This window comes from Drosophila takahashii, chromosome 2L (assembly GCF_030179915.1).
Source record: "Drosophila takahashii strain IR98-3 E-12201 chromosome 2L, DtakHiC1v2, whole genome shotgun sequence".
NCBI lineage: Eukaryota > Metazoa > Arthropoda > Insecta > Diptera > Drosophilidae > Drosophila > Drosophila takahashii.
This window is the reverse complement of record NC_091678.1, coordinates 35922773-35937939: the sequence shown is the minus strand read 5'-3', so window position 1 is coordinate 35937939 and position 15167 is coordinate 35922773. Positions and strand designations below refer to the sequence as shown.

Sequence of the window (15167 nt, the reverse complement as noted above, 5' to 3'; positions counted from 1 at the left end):
CATCTGAGAATGCATGCAACTCAATTGGTCCAGAAGTGTAGCCCAGATGCCTCTTTACCTGCAAGTCAGATAGTTTGGTAATATCCTTTCGGTATTTCTGCCACAGTTCCGTCAAATTATCGGGCAATGGTGAGTCCCAGTTCAGGTCAAGCAGCCATAACTCTTGGAACAATATTTTAAATTGAACAACTACTGGCGCTAGTAACCCGAGCGGATCGAAAATCCGAGAGACATCGGACAATACCTGGCGTTTCGTACACTCTGCGGTTTCGATCAGATTGACGTTGTATACCAATATCTCAGGATCTGGTTTCCAATGAATACCAAGCACCTTCGTTGTTTCATCTTTCGACATGCTTATAACATCTGGGTTTAGACACGTCTTAGAGCCACCAATCAATTCGCTGTTAGATTCCCATTTTCCCAGCTCAAGCTGTGCGTGTTCAAATAGTCTTACGAGTTCATCCTTTCGTTGTATCAGCTCACCTTCCGTGCTTGCCCCCGTTAAAACATCATCCACGTAAAAATCCTCAAGTACGATTCTTGAAGCATCAGGATAATCTTGCTTGTAGTCGTTTGCCAGTTGCTCAAGTACTCTTACAGCCAGAAATGGAGCGCAGGCCGTGCCATATGTTACAGTACACAACTGATAATGGGCTAGTTCTTCTTTAGGATCCTGTCTCCATAAAATTCTTAGGTAGTTTCGATGTTTAGTGGAAACCCATACCTGACGAAACATTTTAACAATGTCCGCGGAAAACACATATGGATAAATGCGAAATCGAAGGCAAACAGCAAACAGGTCTCGCTGAATACTCGGTCCCACATGCAGCGCATCGTTTAGCGACTTGCCATGTCGGTCCTTGTAAGACCCATCGAACACCACTCGTAGTTTTACACCAGAAACCGGGTGATGAGGCATATAAAATGTACGCCTATCTGAAGAATGTATTTCTTGCGGTTCGAGCTTTCGCATGTGCCCCAGAACTTCGAAATCGTGCATAAATTTAACGTACTGTGCTTTCAGGTTCGTGTCTCTTTGCAGGCGTCTTTCTAGCGAGTTAAATCGCGCCATTGCTCCTTGAAGTGTGTCTGCAAATTCTGTAAGTTGGTCTTTAAATGGTAGCTCTACACAGTATCTTCCATGGTCATCTCGCGAGTGAGTTTCACAAAAATGCGCCTCAACTTTAGAGTTCTCTGGGTCTGGTGGAATGTTGGCAGACACATTCTCGAGCTCCCAAAACCTTTGGAGGAAAGCGTTAATGTCGAATGTTGAAAGTAGCGATGTTGCAGCTACTGGACTTGAAAGCATTGTTGATGTAATTACCCATCCAAAGATTGTTGATACAGCGATTATGTTGCCATGATTGTCAAATTTCTTTTGTACAGAAAAAGCAGTCCATACATAATTACTTCCGAGCAGAATATCGACCTCTGATTTGGTGTTGAACATTGAATCTGCTAACGAAAGATCATCGAAGATCTTCAATGCTGCTGTGTCGATATTGTTCCTTGGCAGCGATGATGTGATTTTGACTAAAACGTGAGCAGTTACAATCAACTCATCCTGTGACACTCTTGATCTAAGGTTAAGAATGCTTCAGCACCTTGTCGTTTCCGCCTTAACTGATGATATTCCAGATACGAGTATTCGGGACGGTGATCGCATAATTCCAAGTTCCTTGATGCACCTTTCCGATAAGTAGGATAGTTCGGACCCAGTGTCCAAAAGCACCCGACAAACTGTATATGTACCGCTTGCATTAAGTACATGAACCAACGCAGTAGGGAGCGTTCCTCTTATTTGAGATGGTGGACGGCTATCAAGTCGTTCAGAAGGTGCTAGTGCAATGTGGCTCATTGAAACCAGCGAAACATTCTGGTCCTGTTCATCCTGCACCGTCATTGATACGCTTGGCTGACTTTGGGATACAACAGGCTGACTAGAGGAGACTTGCAAATGAATCAGAGAATGATGTTTGCCATGGCAGTGTCTGCAGCGATATTTTGATTCACATCTGGCAAATACATGATCTGGCTTTAAACAATTAAAGCATAGTCGCTTCTCTTTGACAAAGGTATGGCGCTGTTCGACAGAAAGCCCAAGGAAGTGTCGGCAATCGTACAGTGAATGATCATCTGATCTGCATTGAACACATTTAAAACTCTGTCCAGCTGATACAAATGATCGTGCAGCTCCTCTTGTGTTCTGTCCATACGAGGCGGTGGTTGGCTCACGATGGCTAAGCTCGAACTCCTCACATCGAGCAACCAGGAATCCAAAAAGGTCTTCAATTCTTGGAGATGTCAAATCTCGACTGAAGTCCACCCACTTGCGTCTCGACTCCGAATCGATTTTTGCCAAAAGCAGGTGTATTACCCAACAGTCTCGTCCAGTTTGTCCTACTGCGTCTAATCCACGCACAATTTCATTTCAATCTTTCTCAAAATGCCCACGTTTGCAGACTTGGCTATGGGCAGATTTATAAAAGATTCTAAAAGTGAATTAACAACATGACGGGGCCGATCGTAGCGCTCTATCAAGCGTGCCCATGCTGCGTCATATGCTGCCTCCGTGATAGGCAAATGACTAATCAATCTAAGCGCATCTCCCTCCAGAAACGACTTCAGAATTGGAATTTTTGTCCTTTTTTTAAATATTCCTTTAAGTCGATTGCGTGCTCGTACAGATCCTTAAACGCTGGCCATTCCTTATAATCGCCACCGAAGGTTTTGATCTGTAGTTTGGGTAACTGCACATCTCTCCCTGGCGTCACTGCTTCAGTACTCGTTGGAAACCGTTCATAAAACCCTCTGCAGTTGGAGTTGTTGTTGTAATGCCTGTGAAATTGCGTCGTTACCAATTTCATCATGTTCTGCAATTTTTACCGTTTGTGTTGCACCAGCCTGCTCTTTTATCTGTGTGTATAGCAGCTGGGCTCGCACAAATTTGCCTTCATACAAGTTATAGTCACTCATGGGATCAACATAACCTTCAGATTCCGTAAAGTCGAACATGTCATCCGTGGATCGGTCGAACTCTGCCCAAACGGCTTGGAGTCTCGCCATCATAATGTCAGCAACATTCGCGTTGCACTCCGCTGTGGGATTCTCGGCAAACGAAAGCAGTCGTGTCAGACTGCTCTTTTGTTTGCTCCTTATTAACTTTAGTTTTTCCATTTCGAACTTTCACACGTTGAGTAAACCGATCAGCGACAGATACGACTCAGAAGGACCATTTATAATTAGAAACAAACGCTATTGCTTTCAATTATAAACTTTATTAGATTTTTCTCATAGACGCTGGCACGTCTTCTTCTTCCTGTCGTCAGATTCGTACTGACATTCGCATTATTAATAAAACCAAAGTGGCAACGCTGATAAAGTATACATAAAAAAGAGTAATTTAAATCGCAGCCGGGAAAATTCAAAATTAAGCGGTTGTACCTCAACACCCTCACTTTTTGTGTCAGCCCCGTGTATTTTAAAACCAGAGACGAAAGAAAAGCAGGTCATCCACAGTCGAATTTTTTCGACGAACATTTTCGCGAACACAGGCAAGATAGAATCGTTTTTATCTTTGTCGAACAAAACGTCGATCAAATTTATATGAAATAAACTGTGGATGACCTGCTAAATGTAAGGGGTGAATAAGGTTTTGTCCCTTCCGCTTGCATGGAGAAACCTCATGAAAATATCATATTTTCCAAAGGAATGTTCCCGCTGGGATACTCCGAAATACGAATGGGGAAATGCAAATACTCATACAGCGGCTGCGATTAGGTTATACCAAATTTACTAATTTTCATAAAATAAACAGAACACTTCCCCTATGCATGCCCATTCTGCAACTACTCTCAAAAAGAAATTAAACAAGGGACCGTAATTTAAAATTCGTTTTAATTTAAAATCACACAATAATCATTATTTTTGATAAAAGAAATAAAACTCAAGACTACTGATTAATTTTGAGTTTTAAAAGAAAAATATTATTTTTTTGTCAGTAAAGGAGATACTTCTAGGCTTTGTTCATGTTTATTGTCTACAAGAACTAATTAAGGTCGCCAGTTCTTCAATACAAAGTGGAAGAACATTAGGGGGGGCTTGGGGGGTGGGTGGGGTATGGTATTTAATTTTTTTAGATTTTTTTTAAATTTTTTTATTAATGTACAACACGTTAAGAATGTTGTGTTAAAATTTCATGTCAATCGGATGAAAATTACAAAAAATATGACCATTTGAACGTGGGGCGGTCCCAGCCGTCCCTTATACCTATTCAAAACTTTAAATCGTTCTCCTGAAAAGTATGTTTTTGTAAGTCGGTGAACATTGTCCATCGAAATCTAATGTACCGATCGTTCTGAAATTTTGCAGATAATTTCTGTACATAAATCCCCTGGTAATCAGGTCAAGCTTTTTTATACCCGTTACTCGTAGAGTAAAAGGGTATACTAGATTCGTGCAAAAGTATGTAACAGCTAGAAGGAAGCGTTTCCGACCCCATAAAGTATATATATTCTTGATCAGGGTCACTAGCCGAGTCGATCTAGCCATGTCCGTCTGTCCGTCTGTCCGTCTGTCCGTCTGTCTGTCTGTCCGTCTGTATGAACGCTGAGATCTCAGAAACTACATAAGCTAGAAGGTTGAGATTTCCCACACATATTCTTTGGCTTCCTACGCAGCGCAAGTTTATTTTAGCCGAGCGCCACGCCCCCTCTAACGCCCACAATCGCCCACTAACGATTTTAAAATGGGTCCTGCGCCCACATCTTTAAAGATTTCCGAGAAGTATAAATGCAATTTTGTTGTGTATATTTATACCTATCGAAATGTAGAAGACATTTTTCAAATCGGACCATTCATTAAAAAGTTATACGCAATCAAAAATTATATATCTATCTCCCTCGCACTCCCTTTAGCTGAGTTACGATTATTAGTCGGGACACCAACCCGACACAGCGTTCGCACTCCCTTTAGCTGAGTGACGGGTATTAGATAGTCGGGACAACAACCCGACTATAGCGTTCTCTCTTGTTTTTATTTATTTTTTTTATTTTATGTTAACTAATATATCCAATTTTTTTTGGCCATACCCCCCCTTAAGCAATGTAGCACTACTTTTTGTTATTTTTAGTTAGTCCACATAATCTAAAGAAGCTTTACCTCTTCTTCTTAAGGGGGGGTAGGGTCTTTGGCACCAAAAAATCGACTAACTTTTCGATTTTTTCTTTAATTAACATCCACTAATTTTTATAGCCGATACTATCGGCTAATATATCGGTGGCAAAGCGATTGCTGGAACACTATTAAAAAAAGGCGTTTTGCGGTGTTCACTGTACCTCCGCTAAAAATGATCGGGTTTCCATTTTGTTTTTACTTTTCGCTTAAGAATTTAAAAAAATCCGCCCCTATGAAGCCCTTTTTTTAATTTTTTATTTTAAACAATTTTTTTCGATAGTCCAAAGTTAAAAATGCGTTTTTCACCTAAAAAGTTTGACTTTTGGCTTTAAAATAAAATGTTTAAAGTTCAAAAATAAAAAAACGGTTCATATGGGGCGGGTTTTTTTTATGCAGAAAAATATGCGACAAATTTGAAAACGATCGGTTGAGCCGTTTAGAAAAGCCGATGAATACGGACTCTCAAAACGTGGTTTCGAGAAAAACGCACTTAAGGGGTTATATACCTTTTTTTTTTCAAAGAAACGAAAATTTTTTTTTTGCTGAATCCTAAAGTATATCTCCTGGAGAACACTTTCCCAAATTTTCATAGAGATCCGAATAATAGTTCGATAGGAAAACAGCGTTTTGACGTGCTCGACTTCAATAGTTGCATATACTTAACGTAAAACTTTGAATGCGATTATCTCAAAGTCGTGTTTTTCCAAAAGTGCCTTCGCTGTGACCACGATTGCACAAGAACTATTTGATCGATCTTCTTTAATTTTTTTTTTTAATTATTCATAATGATTTTGCCGAGTTCGTGAACAATTCAGTTTTTTTGAGCCAATTTAGATTTCGCAGATCAGAATTTTTAATAAAATTTTTAGAACTCGAAAAATCAACTTTTTGGAAAAATTGTTACTGTATGCAGAAAAAAAACAAATATTCTTGAAAATAATCGTGCACGAACTGGAAAAAATACTATCCTAATAAAAATTGTTTGGTTTTTTGATATCAGTTGACCTGCTGGACTGCCATCGTGGTCACCGCAAACCGCTATAAAAGAAAAGGGTTCCGAAAGAATTGCCATAACTTCGTAAATTATTCATATTTTTTCAAGAACAAACGCTTGTTGTTTCGATAAAAACATGTACTATCAATAAATAATAACTTCAGTGTCATAAAATAAAGTCTTAGAGGTTAGGGTACTAGTATTAGCATAACTTCTAAAAAATATTTCTGATTGACTTAAAACTTATTTTGTATAATCTTAAGATGTGAATCTACAAGAAAAAAATTTAAAAAAAAAATCGAACTTCTTTTTTGTATGGGAGTGGCGTAAGAACAAGAGTGAAACACAGCCTCAGCACGAGTGCGCTTTATAAAATTGATAAATTAGAAGAAAAGAATTATGATTCTTGGAGTATTTAAATGCGCAGCGTACTGGTCCACGCGGAGCTTTGGGATGTGGCCTCAGGCGAGATGGAACTGGAATGCCGCTGAAGACTCAAATTGGGCGAGCAAGAACAGTAAAGCTTTGGCAATGATCACCCTCAGTGTTAAAACATCCCAGCTGAGTTACATCAAATCCTGTACGACGGCATTTGAGGCATGGACGAAGCTAAAGGAGGCGCACCAGCAGAGTGGTCCCGTTAGAAAAGTATCACTCTACAAACAGTTACTGAGCCTAAAAATGGAGGATGGCCAAAATGTTTCCAGCCACCTGATCTTTTTCAGCGAAGTTCTAGATCAGCTTTCGTCAGTGAGCATCGAGATGAGTGATGAGCTACGAGCAATAATCCTGTTATCCAGTCTTCCCAAAGAGTACGAAAATTTTGTCGCCATTGAGACGCGGGATTTCTTACCAGAATTTGAGGTGCTACGAATCGAAATGAAAGAGGAAGGAGAAAGACGGTCTCATTCGCAAGAAAATGACACGCACGCACAGGCGTTTGTTGCTAAGAAGTCATTCAACAACAAGAAGAGTGTCATTTGCTATGTCGGAATGTCGGAATGATGGATCTCAAAAGAAGAAGCCACCCCCAACAGGTGTTCAAAATCAGTGCAGTTTGTTGGGAGCCCTGGACTCAGATAGCCTTGGTCGTTCGAAGTGGTGTTTGGTCATATGTGCTGCGACGATAAGATGTTTACAAGCATGAAGGAGCATTCTGAGTTGATTGGATTGGTTGGAGACGGATTCCTAAAAGCGGAGGGAAAAGGAGTGGTCAAGCTTAAAACAGATCGGTACACCATTGTCCTAAGCGACGTTCTGTATGTGCCAATGATGAAGGCAAATTTTATGTCTGTAAGTCAAACTGTATCGAAAGGAATCTGGTGCATTTTAACGAAAAGAATGCCAAAATTATTCAGAGCGGAGAGTGTATACTACAAATCAACAGGACTGGAAATCTGTATATATTCGAGGGAATGTCCGGCCAATGCCTTGCTGCATCTAGTATCGATGGAATGCTATGGCACATGCGATATGGTCATTTGAATTTTTGCAGCTTAACCGATTGTTTCGAAAAGGATATGGTTCGTGGAATCGAAGGCTGTAATATCCCACCAAATGCATCATGTAGGACATGTATGCTAAGCAAAATACATGTTCAACCATTCTTACAGAAAACTGAGAGTAGAGCCAGTGAAGTGCTGGAACTAGTTCACACAGATGTATGCGGCCCTTTTAGTACACGATCTCTGGGCGGAAATCGCTACTTTCTTTCGTTCATAGACGACAAGTCCCGGCGTATCTTTGTTTACTTTCTAAAAGGCAAAGACGAAGTTTTCTCGAAGTTTGTGGAAAGGCAAACAGGAAAGCTTTTAAAATGCATACGTAGCGACAATGGAAAAGAATTAATTAACACGACCTTTGATAAATTCCTTAAAGCAAATGGAATCATGCGTCAGCTAACAATCCCGTACACCCCACAACAAAACGGCGTAGCAGAGAGAGCTAACCGTACGTTGGTAGAGATGGCGCGTTGTTTACTGACACAATCTGGACTTGGCGAATCGTTATGGGGAGAGGCTATATAAACGGCTGCGCAGAGGACGGTGACTTAGAGGACGACCGCGCGGAAGTTGAAGACATCGGAGCCAGAGACGTAGGACAAGTGGGTCCTGGAAGACCAAAACTTATTCGACCGGGCAAGCCTGGATGCCCGCGAAAACAGTACAATGTCCTGGGAGCAGCAGTTAATGGCGAAATATTTCTTCCGGTAAGCAACCAAGAAGCAATTAGTTGTCCCGATTCCGAGCTGTGGCTAGAAGCGATGGAAAAAGAATACAAGGCCTTGATGACTAATCAAACTCGGCAGATCGTAGACCTTCCTACCAACGAACGCACTATTGGATGTAAATGGGTTTTTACAGTGAAGATGGATGCCAATGGAAATGCACAATTAAAACTATATTTGCATCAAATGGATGTATGCACTGCCTATTTGAATAGCGATTTAACTGACACTGTTTATATGAAACAACCATGCGGATTTCTGGTCAAAGATCACGCAAACGGAGTGCTTTTGCTAAAGAAGGCGATTTTTGGTTTGAAGCAATCGGGAAGAGAGTGGAACTACAAGTTGGATGAAGTTCTTCGTGGAATTGGTTTTAGTTCATGTAAAAACGAGCCTTGTCTATATATAAACACAGATGGACCACATTTATCCCTTATTCTGGTATACGGGGACGATTTGATCATAGCCTGCCAAGACAAGGAAGATTTGATAAACATTAAAAGCAAAATCTCTAAATCGTTTGACTGTGTCGTCCAAGGACAGTTACACATGTTCTTTGGTATGGAAGTTCAACGAGAAGGCGAATTGGGAGATATTACTTTGAGTCAGAGCCAATATATTGAAAATTTGCTTCATCGACACGGCATTCGAGAGTGCAAACCATCTACCACCCCACTTGATGCAGGTTTTCAAGTTTTATGCGACAAGGATGGAAGCAAAAAGGTGAACGAGCAGGAATACCAAAAGGCCATTGGTGAAATCATGTGGCTGGCTCTATGCACAAGACCAGATATATTACATTCAATATCTAAATTGGCCCAACGTAATAAGGATCCCCACATTGAGCATTGGACAGGAGTAAAGCATGTTCTTCGATATTTGGCATCAACAAATGATCTAAAGTTGCATTACAAGAATTCTAAGGAGGCATTATCTGGATATGGGACGTTCCATATCAACCCGGCCACCCCCTTTTTTGATTTTTTTTGTATTTGGACAGTACCACATTGATTGCAAAGTCCCTTGCTTCCAATATTTTACCTCATACCCATTTTGTCAATGTTACCACTCTTTCGCCGTATATTCGCGCTGAAAAGAAAACACAAAATAATTTTTAACCTGCGAACGAAAGACACAATCGGCATGGTTCAAAAGCAGAAAAATCTGTCTTTCCATGGCCGATTACGAGAAAAATAATGGATTTTATTAGACCGTAGATGACCAAGCGATAGCGTTTTTAAAGTCTAAAAGTAGGATTTCGTCCAAAGGGCCAGTCTGCAAAAATACCATTATATTTTTCTCAAAAAGCCCTAGATTTAACGGATTTTATGCCGCTGGTTTCAAAGTGGGATCTCTCTTGAGGAATTAGCTATGAATTCTTTTTGTAGTAGTTAACTGTCAGAAAAAGCTAATAAGTAATATAAAATAATCGTATATGCTTTGGAAAAAATTAACAAATCAATGAAAAGAATTCATAGCTAATTCCTCAAAAGAGATCCCACTTTGAACTCAGTGGCATAAAATCCGTTAAATATGGGGCCATCATTGACGTTATCGAATAAAGCTCCATCACTTACACATATTTACTCAACCAGGTCGCACGTGTTTTTCTCTGTCAAGCGGAATAATCTTTAATATATATTTATACCTATCGAAATGTAGAAGACACTTTTCAAATCGCACCATTCATTAAAAAGTTATGCGCAATCAAAAAAATTTTATATATCCATCTCCTTCGCACTTTCTTTAGTGACGGGTATTAGATAGTCGGGACACCAATCCGACTATAGCGCTCTCTCTTGTTTTTTGAATCTAAACGACTTACAAGTTTTTAATGTGTTTTTTTTCTAGACTCTCCATCACAAATGGGCTCCTTGCAGTCTTTAAACTTGGATTCCAAAATTCGGCAATCTTTTGTACCTGATTACTCCGTTCGTGCTTTATCTGATGTGATATACATTGCAATCAAAAGGGTCTTATACCTCACCGCGAAAAAAGCTACATTATTGGAGAAAAGTCGTAAATCAGGAACATTTTCAAGTGAGACCTTTGATGACGAAGTTGAACGTTTATTACACTCTATAACAGAAGATGAAAAACCACCAATACTTGCACAAAATCAAAATCGTCTAAATCTAACTAATCGAAGCGCAAATTCTTCACCTGGAAATATGGATATATCTCAGGACGAAAGACACAATAGTGTCAGTGAACCCGTTCAAGATGCGCAAAAAGTAAACAACCCTGAGCAAACGGATAACGCGTCAATAAATAGTAGCTTAGTTGCTTCAGAAGTAGAAGAGCTTCAAAATGGAAAGCATGATGACAGAGACACGACAGCAGCTTCCATACCACTTTTGCCAAAGCTAGGAGATAGATCCGAAAATAGGCAAAGTAAACACCAATAAAACATGTAGAACAATCGTATTAAAGAATTTGAAGATAATCAAATTTGGCGTAATATAAAAAAAACAGTTATTCTATTGAAAATCCATAAACCCTGCACTATACTTGAACCAATTTGTGTAAACTCGGTTAAAACGGTTTATTTACAACATTTTTTTAAAAATGAGTTATTTTTTTAATTTAGGCAATAGCTATCTTGCAGTAGTAAAAATCAATCATAACCTATCCTGATTTGTCATTTGATATATTTTTTATCTACCTATTTGTTTTCTTGGATATAGGGTGACTCAACTTGGGGTCTTGGAATAGTAGAAGGCGGGAACTTAATCTAATGGCAATTATAGGCATTCTTTTATGACCATCCCCATTTGCAAGGGGAAAATACTGTTTTTTCATGATAAATATCTCAGTAGCCTTAAATTTAAAACATTGGTATGGAAGCAAAAAAAATTTTAAATATTATGGACGAAACACAATGTATGGCAATTCTATGCCATATTGTCAAAGAACCCGTGTCCGTAAAGTCACGCTTTATCCTCCGCATTTGCAAAAGAAAATTTCTAGATTTGGAGAAAAAATCATAGTACCCGTTTTGCTAGGACTGCAACTAATTATTATAATCGGTTATAATTGTGTAGGGGAGAGGTCTGTAGGACACTTTGATTTATGTCTGTTATTTTATCATTTACTTTTTAACTTGACGTGTTTGGTATCGATCGAATTAGTCTTTTACCATTAAATAAACCAAGAAAATTTTTTTTTCTTTTAGGAAAACTTAAAATTTTTATTTAGTAAGTGCCATGAAACGCTGCTTTGAAAGACATTTCTGTGAGTTAAGGCACTTAAAACTTTTTATTTTTATAGCCTAATCAACTTTAGTTAGTTTTAGATTGTTTCCCGTTTTTTAAGTAATTAGACCAACAAACGAAACAAACTAAAAGGCATTAAGAAAAAAGATCCATTAAGAAAAAAAATAGATTTTTCTTATTTTTTAAATTGGTAGAATAATTCTTTAAGAATGAGTCACTAAAGTTTCCCAATGCAATTCGAACTATATGACGGCACTTACCATCTTTGTGCACTATATATATTTCATTACTTTAAATGCGTTTTTCTAGAAACCATGTTTTCCTCAGCTGCTGATCGGGTAACTCAAAAAGTAATGGTTTGATCATCATGCTGGTTTTACAGAAATTTTCGTAATGAACACTGTCTGAACCTACTTGCTGAATAAATTTGTAAAGCAAAAAGAACAAAAAAAAAAATGTACAAAAATAATTTTTGATTTTAAAAGGGTGCCACAACCAGAGTTTATGAATATTCTTTGTAAGTTAGGTTCAGACGCTTTCTAAATGTAGTTCTACATCTATCTCCCCCCTTAAAAACATCACATTTTTCCTAGTTTTGCGACCTTACAAATCGACCCAGTCCTAATATGCACATATATGTGGTTATATACGTACTTAAGAAGTTATGTTGCTTATTTTAACTGTTTTTTTACTCCCTCTTCCCTAAAATAACATTAAGTTTGAGTTAATAATATGTCACAGACATTACCCTGCTAAAATTTAGACAACTTTGCTAAAACTTAAATGAGTTTGTGAACACAGCCAAACTGGTGTATAATATTGTCACTTTCAGTTCTTAAATAAACAAAATACGAAAACGTTGTTTTTATTTGGTATTAATATAACTATTTCTATAAATTTTTATATGGGCAATTCTCTGGGGATGTGAACCAAGCCAAAAAGCTTGAAACTTGATACAAATATATTTTTTTTTTATGATTTTGCACTGATATGTGATTTTAGTTAGATGGATCCTCAACTAAGCTAAGTTATTTTAGTATCCTGGGTTAATTTTTTAGGACAATACCTGTTATATAAACAAAAAAGTCATTTTTTGGTATTTTTAAAGTAGCGCTTAAACGGTTTTTTTGAGGTTAAGGGGGAGGGTAGGGTCTTGCACAAAAAAAAAATTGATTTTCTTTTAAATTTTTTTTTCTTGTAGATTAACATTTTAAGATTATACAAAAAAAGTTGTAAGTGCATCTGCAAAAAACTTAAGAAGTTATGCTAAAATTAGTACCCTAACCTCTAAGACTGTTGATTTTGGAATTTCGAAAAAAATAAAAAACTTAAAAAAGGGCTTCCCAGGGGCGGGTTTTTTTAATTCTTAAGCGAAATGTAAAAACAAAATGGAAATCCGATCATTTTTAGCGAAGGTACAGCGAACACCGCAAAACGCCTTTTTTTAAGTGTTCCAGCAATCGCTTTGCCACCGATATATTAGCCGATAGTATCGGCTATAAAAATGAGTGTATGTTACTTAAATTACACTTAACAATATACAAAAGGTTTAAATTAATTTAAAATAATTTTATAGAAAAAATCGCAAAGTTGGTATATTTTTTGGTGCCAAAGACCCTACCCCCTCTTAGGGCCGTTTTCTCGTCCGTCCTGCAAAGTAAAATTTAGCTAATGGAAGGAAAAATTTATCCCGGTGGCAAATCGGTTTTCGTTTTCTCGTCCGTCATTTAAAACTCCAAATAAAAGGCGCACTAAATTGAGACTAGGTGGCAGCCCCACAACAGAAGAGTTAACTAATTCTTAAAAATTAATCGAAAAACTATCGAAAACTACCATAAAACAGTCACACTAACAGCTAATGATATAAACAAAATTTCAAACTAATAAAAAACAATTTCGGCAGAAAGAAAGTTTCGCGGTAAAAGTTATACCGATGAACAGGAGAGCGTGCAATCTATAGCTCCAATGACTTTCGGAAACTTGGCTATCTTCAATACGCAGGTACTTCATAAATTGTTTTAAAAAAGACCTTATAGCAAAAGAAACTTTCTTAACAATCGCCAACAGTTATAAGAAAACTGCCACTTGCGTAGAATCTAAGAGTTATTAGAAAATTAACCCATGACTATATTGTCGTTTCCCTGCAATAATGGTTTTTGACTATATGGAATTAGTAAAATCAAATGAATGCACTTACTTCTTTACTTTAGATTTGATATCTGCGCCGAAAGGTTCGCATTATATTTAACTGAAAATAGAATCACCTGTTTTCGAATGAAGAGTAGAACCAGATTGACAACGCTCAAATGTCTGGCAACACTTGCGCACAATTCAACCGCAAAAATTTTGCACGGTGGATGAAGTACCGAGACAAAATTTGTCACTACCTGCGCTAACATAAGGACGAGTAAACCATTTTTTGTTTATCGCTCCGTTGTCTCGGCAGGCAAATTAAAAAACGGACGAGAAAACGGCACTTAAGGTTACAGAAAAACCACCTAAGAAAATGACGGAAAAAACTGACGCATGCGACATGTAGCGTGTGACAGTCACTTCAATGCCAATAAAAAAGTAACCACTCAATATTTTGTAAACAAACCAAATACATTTTAATGAAGAAAGAACAATGAACACTATGAAACTAACTGCATTAAAATATTTCTTCACGTTTCGTTACAATCTAAAGTTAAGATGGAAGTAAAACAAGAAAGGAAGCTAGCTTCGGCCAGCCGAAGCTTATATACCCTTGCAGATCATTCCTATTAATTAACAAATCGCAAAAATGTTAATTTTCTAATATTTCTCATTAATTTTCCGATCGTTCCTATGGCAGCTATATGATATAGTCGTCCGATTTTGATCAAATTAAAATTGAAATTCGGAAATATTTAAAAAGAGTCATATCCTAGAGTAGAAGATAATACAATAAAAATCAAAGAAGCTAGAATTTATTTCCTATTACTTTTCCATTAATTTTCCGATCGTTCCTATGGCAGCTATATGATATAGTAGTCCGATTTTTTAAATAATTAATTCGAAATTCAGAAATATTTAAAAAATAACATCCCCAAAAGTAGAAGGTAATATTTCAAAAAACACCGAAGCTAGAATTTTTTAAAGTTTTTTTCTTCCGATCCTTCCTATGGGAGCTATAAGATATAGTTGTCCGATCCGGTCGGCTCCGACATATATACTACCTGCAATAGAAAGAAGACTTTTGCGAAAGTTTCGTCCCGATAGCTCAAAAACTGAGAGACTAGTTTGCGTAGAAACAGACAGACGGACAGACGGACAGACGGACAGACAGACAGACGGACGGACAGACGGACAGACGGACATGGCTAGATCGACTCGTCTTGTGATGCTGATCAAGAATATATATACTTTATGGGGTCGGAAACGTCTCCTTCACTGCGTTGCAAACTTCTGACTGAAATCATAATACCCTCTGCAAGGGTATAAAAAGTCACTTCTATTGGTGTCGCGTGCGAAAGTCTTGGTTGTTTTATGTATCTTAAAAACGAGAAATGGTTCAATGTCAGCCCTAGCACAT

General features: G+C 37.9%; 1 protein-coding gene across 2 annotated transcripts in view; it reads left to right on the top strand.

Moving 5' to 3' along the window:
* Window positions 1-12475, top strand: part of uex (metal transporter uex) — a 107514-nt gene extending 95039 nt beyond the window's left edge. For both annotated transcript variants that reach the window (XM_070211854.1, XM_070211853.1), the window contains exon 7: window positions 10251-12475. In XM_070211854.1, coding sequence (XP_070067955.1) covers window positions 10251-10807 — 557 coding nt within the window. In that variant the 3' untranslated portion in view covers window positions 10808-12475. The remainder of the gene's footprint in view (window positions 1-10250) is intronic.
* The last annotated feature ends 2692 nt before the right edge of the window (window positions 12476-15167 follow it).